The sequence below is a fragment of the Hemitrygon akajei genome, chromosome 5, assembly GCF_048418815.1.
Source record: "Hemitrygon akajei chromosome 5, sHemAka1.3, whole genome shotgun sequence".
NCBI lineage: Eukaryota > Metazoa > Chordata > Chondrichthyes > Myliobatiformes > Dasyatidae > Hemitrygon > Hemitrygon akajei.
In genome coordinates this window covers 142,283,497-142,296,463 of record NC_133128.1, presented here as the reverse complement: position 1 = coordinate 142,296,463, position 12,967 = coordinate 142,283,497, and the positions used below count along the sequence as shown (strand labels likewise).

At 37.4% G+C, this 12,967-nt stretch overlaps 1 protein-coding gene across 11 annotated transcripts in view; it reads left to right on the top strand.

Annotated features, from left to right (window-relative positions):
- Window positions 1-12,967, top strand: part of hdac4 (histone deacetylase 4) — a 436,407-nt gene that overhangs the window by 221,232 nt on the left and 202,208 nt on the right. For all 11 annotated transcript variants that reach the window (XM_073046732.1, XM_073046730.1, XM_073046731.1 and 8 more), the window contains one exon: window positions 11,026-11,264. In XM_073046732.1, coding sequence (XP_072902833.1) covers window positions 11,026-11,264 — 239 coding nt within the window. The remainder of the gene's footprint in view (window positions 1-11,025; window positions 11,265-12,967) is intronic.

Here is a 12,967-nt window from a genome sequence, read left to right as displayed (position 1 = left end):
CCTTCACTTTTCCTACCAACCTGGCTTATCCTATGACCTTTTAGCTATCCTCCCTCCCCTCCCCCACCTTTCTTTATTATGCCATCTTCCCCCTTCCTTTCTAATCCTAATGAAGGGCCTTGGCCCAAAACATCAACTGTTTGTTCATTTCCATCAATGCTGCCTCAGCTGCTAAATTCCTCCAACATTTTGTGTGTGAAATTATGTCATTCCTCTACACCTCCTTGTTGCTTTCCGAGATTCTGCCCACAGTGGTGTCATTGCTGAATTTATAGATGGTGTTTAAGCTGTGCCTTGCCACACAGTCATGTGTGCAGAGATAGTAGAGCAGTGGGCTAAACACATGTCCTTGGGGGGGGGGGGGGTTTATTGTCAGCAAAGTGATGCTATTACCAACTTACACTTACGATGGTCCTCCAGTAAGGAAATTGAAGGTCTAGTTGCAGAGGGTGTTACAGAGGGCCAGGGTTTTGAAGCTTGTTGATAAGTAGTGAAGGGATGATGGTGTTGAATGCCAGGCTGAAATCAATAAACAGCAGTCTAATGTATGTATTGCTGTTGTCAGGTGCTTGCAAGTCATGTGAAGAGCCAAAGAGATTGCCATTTGTGCTGTTAGGTTTCACCTTACAGGAGGTAATGGCATACAAATGCCGCCACGGCTGTCATGCATCCGGTTGTGTCTCTAACTTCTTAGGGAATTGTCTTTTTACTCTTTTTACTCTCACAATGGCCTTCTGTAGATCATACCTGGACTGCTATTAGGGTTCTGAATCACTGGTCTTGAATACCACTGATCTAGCCCTCAGCAGACCGTGAATCTCCTGGTTCATCCAGGGCTTCTGGTTCGGGTATGTTCCTTATCCACGCAGGTCTCGATGAAGTCAGTTATTTATTTATTCAGATACCATTAATATTTGTGCATTATTTATATGGAATTTAAAAAAATTTAACTGCAGTGATTTTTGAAAAACAAATATATCAAAAGTTGCAGTTCTAAAGTTAGTGTGTGTAGAAGTTTGATTGGATTTATAAATTGTAATTTGGATTTGTTAGATTCCCTGTGCCTTTCACATTGTTGATAGTGTAGAAGAGACCAGTTTCTGAAATATTTGAGATGCACTTTATTAGGTGGATCAGGGAGATTTTACAAAGTCATTCAAGGAAAATTTGTTAGTGTGAGTTGTGCTTTCCTACTTGTTCCAGCTTGTTCTTGTGATGTGAAATACAGTCAGCCCTCCTTATCCGCGGGGGATTGGTTCCTAGACTCCCTGCGGATACCAAAAAACGCGGATGCTCAAGTCCCTTATTTAACCTGCCTCAGTGCAGTGGACTTTAGGATCCGGCGGAGTTCCGTACCTTATTTAACCTGTCTCAGTGCGGTGGAATTTAGGACCCGGCGGTGCTCAGGATCCGCCGCTGAATCTGCAGTGTTTCTGTTCCGTTGACGGAAAACGATCATGATCGAAAACAAAGTGGAAATAATAAAGCAATCGTAAAGAGGTGAAATGCCATCGGTCATTGGAAAAGCATTAGGCTACAGTCGGTCAACAATCAGAACAATTTTAATGGATAAAGTGAGAATAATGGAGCATGTGAAAGGCCCTGCCCCAATGAAAGTTACAATTATTACTAAGCAATGCAGTGGTTTAATTATTGAAATACCTATGTTTCTTAAGAAAGGTAAAATATGTACTATATACTAAGACAAACGTTTGACTAACTGATGCTAAATAATACCGGATGTACCTGTTCTGACTTACTTATAATATCTAATACAAAGTAAATGCTATGTAAGTAGTTGTTATACTATTGTTTAGGGAATAATGACAAGAAAAAAAGTCTGTACATGCTCAAACAACAAGTGTTGGAGAGGGAACTTCCAGATTTTCCCAATCCGCATTTGGTTGAATCCGCGCATGCCGAACCTGCAGATAAGGTGGACTGACAATATTGTCTTATTTTTATATCTCTGAGATTGCATCATATCATAAGGTCGCAAAATAATTTCCCTCTGATTCTGACCCAGGGCACGATATCTGTGAAGTTTGTACATTCATTGACCACATGGTTTTCTCCTATGCTCAGGTTTTGTTCCATATCCCAAAGATTAATTGGCTACTCTACTTTTCCTCTAATTTAGGTTAGGTGGCAGAAGAGGAGATGGAGAGAGTTGATACACATGTGGGAGTGAATAGGTTATGGAAAAATAAATAGGGGTGAGAGTGGGAATACTCTGAGTGCTAGCATAGATTTGCAACAAAAATTTGACGTAGTATTCAGACAATATAATTGAATACAGGATGAAATTTTGCAGATTTTTTATTTCATGTTTTATTTTCTAATGTCACTGAAGGGGGTGGTCACTCCATCGAGTGTATGCTAGCTCCCATCTCTAACTTACTTGCCCTAACTTATTTTCTTTCACATCTGCATAAACTCTTTCCTGATTCTGCTGCCACCCTCTGCACTAGGACAATTTACAGAGCCAATTAATTTACCAGCATATGGGAAGAAATGGGAGGACCTTGGTGAAACCCATGAGGTCACAGGTAGTATGTGCAAACTGACAGCAGCCAAGTTGCTGGAGCATTGTGGTGGTCATGGAACTGCCATGCCACTGTACTGCTCCAACAAGGTGGCAAAGAATAGAAACAATCATATAATGAATGATTTGCCTTGTCTTATTTGTGGTAAAAGTATTATCATTTATTTAGACTGTGTTTGCCACTGTAATATTTGAATTCTGGAAAGTAAATTTTATGTTGAATTCTATGGATATTTAATGGTGTACAACTGCAGTCAAATAATAACTGCATATTATTCTTTATTTACATTTTCTTCTTTCTCACATCCTATTGTATAGCTGCCTTAAATAATGTATTAATAGCCTTTGCATTATCAGAATTGAATTACTAATAGATACGAGAATAAAAATTCTGTGCAGATTAAACTGTTATGGTTTCAGAGTAAGTGTAGTGCAGGCAAATGTAAAGTGCAAGGTCACAATGAGGTAGATCATGAGATCAAGTCCATCTCATTGTAACTAGGGAAACAAACTGTAGTCTTATAGCAGTGTATAGAAACCGCCCTTGAGCCTGGTGATATGTGTTTTCAGGCTTTCATATCTTCTGCCTGATGGTAAGGTGGTGAAGAGAAGAGAAGGTGTCTGGTGTGGTTGTAATCTTTGATTATGCTGACTGCTTTACTGAGGCAGAGAGAAGTGCAGTCTAAGTCCATGTAGGGAATGTGCTGAGCTGTGTCTAGAACTCTCTGCAGTTTCTTATGGTCATGGGCAGAGCAATTGTACCAAGCCTTGATGTATCTAAATAGGATGCCTTCTATCATTTATTGATTCAAAATTAGTGAGGGTCAAAGGGGGCATGCCAAACGCTTTTTAAGCCACTTGACGAAGTAGAAACACTGGTGAGCTTTCTTGGCTGTGGTGTCAACGTGTTTAGATGTTTGCTGCTAGGAACTTGACACTGTCAATCTGCTTGACCTCAGCACCATTGATGTAAACATAGCTATGTTCACTGCTTCTCTTGAAATGAATGATCACCTCTCTTGTTTTACTGACATTGGAGGAAAGGTTGTTTCTTGACACCTTGTTGCAAGGCACTCTATTACCTTCCTGTGCTCCAACTCAACATTATTTGAAATAAAGCCCAGTACAGTGATGGAGTTCAAGCAGAATCTGGCTGTATTTTGAAGTAACGTTAATGTAGCGGATATCAATTCAAGCAAGACCAGTCTTCAGTTTTTATTGGAAGTTGCAAGCAGTAAATTGAAGTTAAATGCACATCTTTGCACAGTGGTGACCATGAACATTTGCATAAGCATCAGCCAAAAGTTAAGACAATGAGGTTGTGCTAATTGGCCTACAACAATTCAAGGTTTGAGAAATGGGTTGAAGTAATTTGCAGCATTGTGACTTGAGTTAAAGGAAGCTTGTAGACCAGACTGATATTATTGTGTCAATTTAGTTTGCCCCAACTGAGGCATTTGAACATTCAGAGGTGTCTCCCACTGTAGACATGTAATACAAAGGAAGCATTGTCAACCCAAGGTACTGAAGTAAATGGTATCATTGTAACTATTGAATGTATTAAATCTATTGATCTTAAGGGTATAAAATGTGATGTACTTTTGAGTTTGTGAGACTCTACCACAAGTGTCTCCATAAGGATGCTTGTTTGTTGTGATGAATAAAGACTTCTATATCACCAGCTTCAGTGTCTCTCCAGTGACTTTGATCACAGTCACACCACTGGCCACACAGTGATGAGTGTATGGGGAGTAGAGTAGGCAGCTGAGGATGCAACCTTCTGGGGCAGCAGTGTTAAAAAGAATTGTGGTTTAGATATTGCTGCTTCTGTTTACTGAATACAGACAGGTCAAGAAGTAAGCTAAGAGTAAACCAAGTGTTTATAATTCAAAGGCAGATATTTTCAGAACCTTTAAAAATGTAAGTGAGGGCAACATCACTGAATCTAAATCTTCATCCCAGCATCAATTATCAATGTAAATGAAGAGAAACAAGTGCTGGTAACAATTTAACACGCACTATCCACAATTGGATAAGGATTGATCCCAGATCAGTCATAATGAAATGCTGGAACAGACCTGATATGCCAAATGGCCTAATTCTGCTCCTCTATGTTATATGTGGTGTATAGTAATGCAGGGAATCAGATATATCTGGAAATAAAAGTTTCAATCCCGCCACAGCAACTTCCACAACTGGGTGTCCTATGTCAATTCAGCTTCTATCTTCTCTCAATTCAGCAAAACAAAACCATGGAACAACTCAACTAAACAATAAACAAGAATCTATATTAAGGAGTCTATCATCTTTCAACTGTGGATATATCAGCAGTCCTAGTTAAAATCAAACTTTAGAGATGCAAGACTCTGCAGATGCTGGAATCTGGGGCAACAGAATCTGGAAGAACTCAGCTGGTTGGGCAATGTGGCAACATCAATGGAGGGAATGTATAGTCAAAATTTGGAGTAAAGATCCTTCATCTAGACTTTGTTTTTTAAGGAGTGAGCAATTAATCAATGCTCTGACCACTGTTTTCCAGTCGTCTTTGGTTATATGTACTGTATGGTACTGGAAGACTTATAATATGCTAAATTTGTTTAAAAAGGGGAAAAACAAAGATCAAACAGAACTCCATAATTTTATTTAAAAATTCTAAGGGGTGATGTAAATCAATATTGAGAAAGCACAAGTCAATAAAGGGTAATCAGCTAGCTATTGCTATGGAAAAGTTGAGTTAGATTGACAGAGTTTTTGAAAGTAAGTAGTAATTGTTGAGGAGGTTAGGACATTGTTATAGCCTACGTGGATTCTAGCAAGAAGTTAACAAAACCCCTTACTGTAGACAGGTAGGAAAATAAAAGCCTAAGGCATCTATGGGAAAGTGGCAAGATCTAATAAAAATTTCCTCAGTTGGAGAAAGCAAAGGGTAATCATCTGTAGAAATTTACTCTCTATGTTCTACGGCATTCATTAATTGGTTCTTTGTTTTGTGATATAGGTCAATGACTACTTAAGTGTAGAAGTTATGAATAAGATGTTTACAAATTATTAAAGATTTAAAATTGTTAGTTTGTTTGAATGTTAGAAAGAATTATGAGGGTTTTAAGATGGTACCAATGGACTGGACACATGTTTACAGAAGTGATATTTGAAAAACAGTCCAGGAAAGTGTGAGAAAGAACATGCAGAAAAGGCAGAAGGGGCAAGAGAATCTTCAATAACTTTTAAGATATAATAAAGGAGCAAGAATTTTGATGGATGTGGTGATGATGAGGAGGTTTCATAACCATATAGAAAATTTGTCCTTGTCAGCCAGTACATAAAATATAAATACAATGAAATCATATTACAACTGTATAGATCACCCAGGTAGGTTAGTGCTAGCTTCCTGTGGAGCAAAATCCAGCAGTTGCTGGAAATCTGTAATAAAGACAGAAAATGTTGGAAGTATATGGCAGGTCAAGCAGCATCTGATGAAAAATTTTTGATTAAAACATTGTTTTGGTTTCCTTCCCTCTGTGCTGAATGCTTCCAGCATTTTCTGCTTTTGCCAGGGTACTGTGTCTGATTCTGGTCGTCACACTTACAGAAAGGATTGATAGCACTAGATTTAGGGTGTTGCCTGGACAAGAGAATTGTACTTATGAGGAGAACATTACTAAGTTGATGCTGTCTTGGAAATATAAAATTTGTAAGCAACTTGGAGTGGTTGAACAGGATTCACTGGTAGGAGAGACAGCAATGACACAAGGGGTGGGAAGTGGGTGCTCACAGATTTAAGGAATTTGATGGAAGATGATGTAGGGGTATAGGATCTTCCCACCTCATCATCCCACTGAGAAAAAAATATGTTGGGGTTTGAAAAGTCTATTAACTTCCAAACATTTTGTGCCTTAATTCACAGGATAATAGGTCAGGGTTGAGAAGTAGATCTAACTAAATAAATTGTTTAGTTTTTTGACAAGATCATAGTGGATTGTGGCTGCCTACCTGTACTGTAAATTCAACAATTCTATTACTTCTTTATTTATATATCCTAGAATTTTGCTAGTCTCACAGACGCAAAGGTGGAAGACTAAAGCCTATATTGATATTTATGTTGGCCAGCCTTGAGATCCTATCAGTTCATAGGTTATGGTTGTACAATACTAACATGGACACTGATAAACTGATAGTAAAGTAGACGTGATATTGCACTTGGAAGTAGTGGTTATGCTTTCATTTGGCCAATGCCTCTTTCATGGGAATACGCTTCAATGATTTGTGTATGGACTCTGAGCAGGTCATTAATTCATTGCCACAAGTCAAGACAGCAGTTCCTTAAGCTTCTGGGGCATCTGTCACTTACATTGATGAGCCTTAATGTTCATCTCAGGTTCAGTTTAATTGTGTAGGGTGTGCACAAAACCTTGGATCATGTGGAGCTCCTTGCTCTCCTTGCATGCTTGCAGACAGACCAGCAGCAATAGTAGTCATCAGCACAACAATTTTATATGGCAGGCTGCAATAAACAATTTATTGATAGAGAAACTCAGCAAGCTGAGAACAACATCTGTGGAGGGGAGGAGGAGGAATTATCGATATTTTAGGTCAAAAGCCTGCATCAGGATTGAGTGCAGAGGGATAAAAAATAGAGGGAGCATTGTCAGATGGGGCTACTAGGTGATGAGTATAGTAGGCTTGACTCTTAAAGTTGGTATATGTGTCTTCAGCAACAGTTTGATTGTGATTTATCCTAACTCTTGGACAAACACCAAGTTAATTTTTCACATGTAACTCTATTCTTTAACCTAGCCTTCCAACTAAATGAGTTGTTAAAAAATTTTCTAAATTAATTTGATGAAGTTAGAATTTGCCCCTCCCAACTACCCCTATAAATAGTTAAATGTAGACCATTCAAGTGCAATTGGATTTTAAAACACTTGATGAAATGACATCCTGAATATTCATGTCCACCAGTAAAAGCACCACAGTTGTCTGCTCTTCAGCAACTTGTCATGGCATTTTATTTTGTAGCTCTTTCCAAAGTTGCGATGACTTACTACCTAGAACAAGAGCAGCCTGTGCTACCAACTCCAATTTCTTCTTCCTGCTTTTTTTGTAATTTCCTTTTTCATTAGGTGGTTGATGAATAACATGTAGAAGTACTTCCAACAGGTGGTCTACACCTTCTCAGAGATGGTCATTAAATTGAGGTCTAGGCAACTAGACCCTTATACCATAAGAAAATAAAGAATATTTGCCTTACCCACATTCTGAAGACAAATAAAGAAACTGGATTTGATGGGTTGAAGATAGATTTATTGACTGCTGTCCCTGATCAATTAAAACTTTAACAGTGGATTAAATGGTTCTCCTTGCTTATGTAATCAGGATTTCTCAGTTACCTATCATGACATACAAACAGAGACAAAAGCACTAATTTTGGTGATATTAAAATTTAAATAAATTGCCATAGACTAAGTTAGATGTTAATTAATAACCCCATCTTGAGCAAATGCAGATGATTTGTGGTGTACATTTCACAATCCCATTAGTTCTAATGCCTGACTGTGCACATTAAAGCTTGCATGAGTCAGTCCTCAAATTAATCCAGTACAGTATTCCAATAGTGTTGGGATATATGATTTTGCATTACAGAGCAGGATTATCTTAATGTATCTATTGTACCTACAAGTAGTTAAAAGGAAAGAAAATCTATATTGGTTTGTTATTGTTAAATGTACCAAGATACAGTGAAAAGCTTTTCTTCCGGTGCTGTGCAGACAGTTCATCGCATACATCAATATACCAAAGTAGTACAAAGAAAAACAGAATACAGAATGTAGTCTTACAGAGAGAGTGTAGTGTAGGGAGATAAGTACAGGTATATAGTTTAAAGCTATATATATTAGCATATTTAGTTAACCACTAAGTTTATTTCAGGATATTACAGCATATAAAACTTGCTGTAGAGATAAGAAGTTTTCTTCACACCTATCTCACCTATACTTGGGCATGTTTCAATTTTTACTTGATCTCCTTTGAGTTATATTCAGATCTTAAGAAGTCACTTTTTTTTAAAGTTGGGAACGACACCAAATGAACTTAGAGATTTATCTTGACTTGGTGAAAATGCACAAACCACGATGTTGTGTTTAGCAGCGTGAAATTCTTTGCTATCTTAATGAGCTGAGATCTTCCTTCTTGCATTCTCTATCCATTAAATGACACACATTCCCCTTGTTTCTTCTTCTGCCCCATGAAGAATTTAATTGACTTTATACCTGTTCCAATGCCTTTTGTTTTAAATAATCAGTCATATGAAAACTATGATTCTGGACATTACAGATTATATTCTTGCCCAAGTGAGTGTATCTAATTCCAGTTTTTGATTATGTGATATTAATTTCAGGTTTTGTCAGCATATCAGGCTGTATTTTCTTGTGTTTTAAACTGTTCTTATAATTTTGGTAATTGTTAATTTTCTTTGTGGCCTCTGTTGGTTATGGTTGACCATGGGTACTGCACCTCTGGTAGTCACTGGGAGTGGCTTCTCCAGGCTGCAAGCCAGGGCAGAGTTGATATGGAGATCCGTTTGTTGCCCATGCAGTGGAACCCCACCTCTCCATGCTGATGACAGATCCAAAGGAACAATGAAAATCGATAGTTTGATGCCAGCAGCATCGCAGGAGTTGCTGTGTCGGTGCTGAGTACAGCAGTCAGCCGCTTTTGGGACTCCAATTCTGGATTTATCCTCAGAGTTTACTCCCAAAGCCTTTCCCGTGAGCGGGTATAACCGCAAGGCAGCGGGGGTTTGAAATCAGAGCTTTCCCTCTCCTAGATGAGCTACCATCTGTGGTTAACGAGCCCCATCTGCCTGGAGCAGTTGGTTTTAAGGCCCCAGTGGTCCGTCTTTGCCCCTTCTCCTGTCAGTGAGAATAACTCCACCAGGCATAAGAACTATGCCAGATGTGAAGCATTACCAAATACAGTGGATTCCGGTTAATTGAGCAATTGGTTAAAGTGGGACATCTGCTTATTTGGCCCAATTTTTAGTAGCATGGTTAATTTGGGACACCATGCTACTAAATTGGGACAGGAGACTTGCTGAACAGTTTCTAACTAGTGGCATTCATGTGCATTCGTGTGGCTCTTAGACATTACACCTTGCTTAGAGCACACAGTTTTTTAAAAAAAAACATCAATTGTGTGTGTCTGTGCTCAAAAAGCAGTGATTTTTATCACTGATAGTTGGTAAGAAACAAACAGTAAGACAATTCAGAATGTTTTGCTCACTGCCATTTCAAGCATTGAGGCTTGGAGATGCCAGAAACGGCTGGGAGTGAAAATGAAACGATTTCACTACTTTTGCAAACCAGGAACTACAAAGAATTTGAAGGTATCAACAATCAACTTGAATGTTGCAACAAGAATGAAGATTTAGGGGATGCAATTGTCAAAAGGATTGAATGAAGAGAGTCCTGTATCTACACTAGGTGCCTGCATTGATGTTGTTCACTTATAGGCAATCAAAGGGATAGAGCAGGGCACACTGGATTAATTCCTCTGTAGATAACCATTTGGAACTAAAACACAGCTTTATAGTACGCAGTTGTATTGATAGTGTTCTCATTTGTTCTGCATTTCATTTAAATACATCATTTGTTACTCAGTTAAATGGTAGTTAGTCTGTTTCATACGTTTTTAACCATTTCCACAAAAGTTCAGCAAAAATGAGACAGCTGCTTAATTGGACCAAAATGTTCTGGTCCCAGTGTGTCCCAATTAACTGGAATGTACTTCGTCTATGATTTGATCTTTCCACAATAAACTAGAATGTTTCTTTAAATTCTTTTAATATGTTTTTTCCACTATTCTCAATAATAATATTCTTTGTTGCTGTTGGTATTAATTTGAACATAGTGTGGCTGTGAGATTTTGATAAAGATTGCAATGAAAAATTTGGCCTGAGAAAATAGTTTTAGTGAAGATACACCTTTAGTAAAGTGATTTGGAAAACTGAAAAAAATCTACACATTTGTATGTAGATTTGTATGCAACGTCTGCAAACAATCCAGTGAGGTGGACTCACACAGCATTTGTCTGAACTGAGTGTATTGTGAGATTACCTTCAATCATGCTGTTTCTAATTCAGCCTCTTTGTCCCATTTTACTACTCCTACATCCCAACACTCATCCACCTGCATTCAAATATTAATTCATTGACGTTTAGTAAGAATCAAGGAAGGAACATTTGGGTAGTTACATTAGAACTTATGTAAATTAAATAAACGTACATGCTGATAAAACTGGTGTAAAAAGACTACACTCCCTTTTAGATCTTTGCAGGCATTTAATTTGAAGCAGTACCTTTGTTTATATTACTGAGGGTTTTGAATCAGTTGCCTTGAGCATTTCATTATAACTTTAGACATCTTGGAAGTTCTTCATCAGATGACTGATTTTAACTACATTTTGTGTTGCACTTTTATTTCTAGTTGATATAAGCACAGCACTGCCTCAAGTCCAGACCAGTACACCAATGGATCTTCGGCTTGATCATCAGTTTTCAGTGCCAGCAGCCGATCCCAGTGTGCGAGAGCAGCAGCTACAACAGGAACTGATTGCTCTGAAGCAAAAACAACAGATCCAGCGGCAACTTCTTATCGCAGAATTTCAAAGGCAGCATGAGCAACTCTCACGACAACATGAAGCCCAACTACAAGAGCACATAAAGGTAGTCCAAGATGTTTAAAATGATTGCCAATTCAAGCAAAATATTTCCTCCTTTTTATAATTCTAGCATCACTGTTATGTAAGGAATTGTAAAAATATGTTTAGTTTGATACTGTCATTTTGGATACCTTAGCTTCATTTATATACATTCTTGCATGTCCTTTGGTAAATTTATACTTTGCTGCATTAATGTAGAAAAACTGTATAGATATGCAATATTTATTTGTATTAACTCCACCAATGTCTGATTCCTGTTCAATTAGCTAATATAATTAATTAGAGAGGCAGTTATAACAGCACAGGAGTTCAATTTAATGTATTGCTACTGAAGTGTACATACAATCCCACAAATGTCACAGGCGGGTTCAGTTCCTGTGAACTGTTCACAACCTAAACAGTTTGCAAGTAGGAAATGTGGCTGCGAATTATGTTTCCACAGGGCAGAATATTTGTTTATATGTATAGGCTACATATAAGGTAGGTGTTCTTAAACTGGTGAGACATGCAAAATAAAACTCCAGACTATCCCCCCATGACACAGAGAGTTCATAAACTTCACTAATATCAGCTTGTATTGTTATTTCTTCACATTTTAATAATCACATTCTATTTATCAGTCTGTTCAAGGAATCTACTGAGCAGTTATAACAAGTAAAACCAGGAAAGCAATTATTTCCTCGTGTTTGCTCAAGCAATTATTTAGGCGTTTTTCTATCCATGAGATTATCTGCAAAGATTATAAAATACTGAAGACAAATCACAGTATGCCGGAAAAAAATTCATTGCAGGATAATAGGCCGTGGGCTTATAAGGGAAGATTAGAACAGAGTTAAGTACTAAAAATAATTGTTTTTAAATACAGATTGTTGAATGCAAATGAATGCAGATTTTGAAATTTTGAAATAAAAACAGAATTCTGGAGGCACTCAACAGGTTAAGCAACAGCATTGGGAAGAGGAATAGAATTAACATTTTGAGTCAATGACCTTTAATCAGAACATTCTGATAAGCATTTTAGAATTTATGCGTTGAATATTCCCTTGTTTCTGCAATAACAATGAATTGAAGGAGAATTACCTTTCTTTGGAATTCTGTTGTGTCATCTTCTTTTTGATAAACTCACCATTTAAGTGTCTTTTATTTAACTCCACAATCTTTTTCCAATTCCTGAATTTCACCTCACATTGCTGACAGAAATATTTAAATTCCCCACTTCTGCTTCAAAGACCTTCTCCAAACCCTTTCTTCAATGAAGTGTTTAGTCACCTTGTCTGACTTTCCTGTGTGCTCTTTTTGTGGTAATGTATAAAAGCGGAAGGTACAGTGTAATATCCATTTACTTAAGAATTCACTTGGAAAAATCTTGTAAAATCTTTAAAACAATTTGTGTTTTTATTTTCTTTTATAATTGAAAGTACTGTTGAAGAATTTGGATTTGGAGGAAATTAACAAAAACAAAAAGTATTAAAAATTAACAAAAAGTATTCCCTCTCTGCACAAATTTGATTGCAGTCCTCCGGAGCTATTGTTAATTGAAAGTTATAATTTTCCAGAGTAATCCTTTTCTATATTGAAATACATATCAACAAATGAAAGTCCTGTTTGCTTTGTTAAAATTCCATGTTTTCTTTATAAATGGACTTTTCACTGATAAGTCATTTACTAAGTCGTGGATAATTCACTAAAACTTATATAGCTCATTTC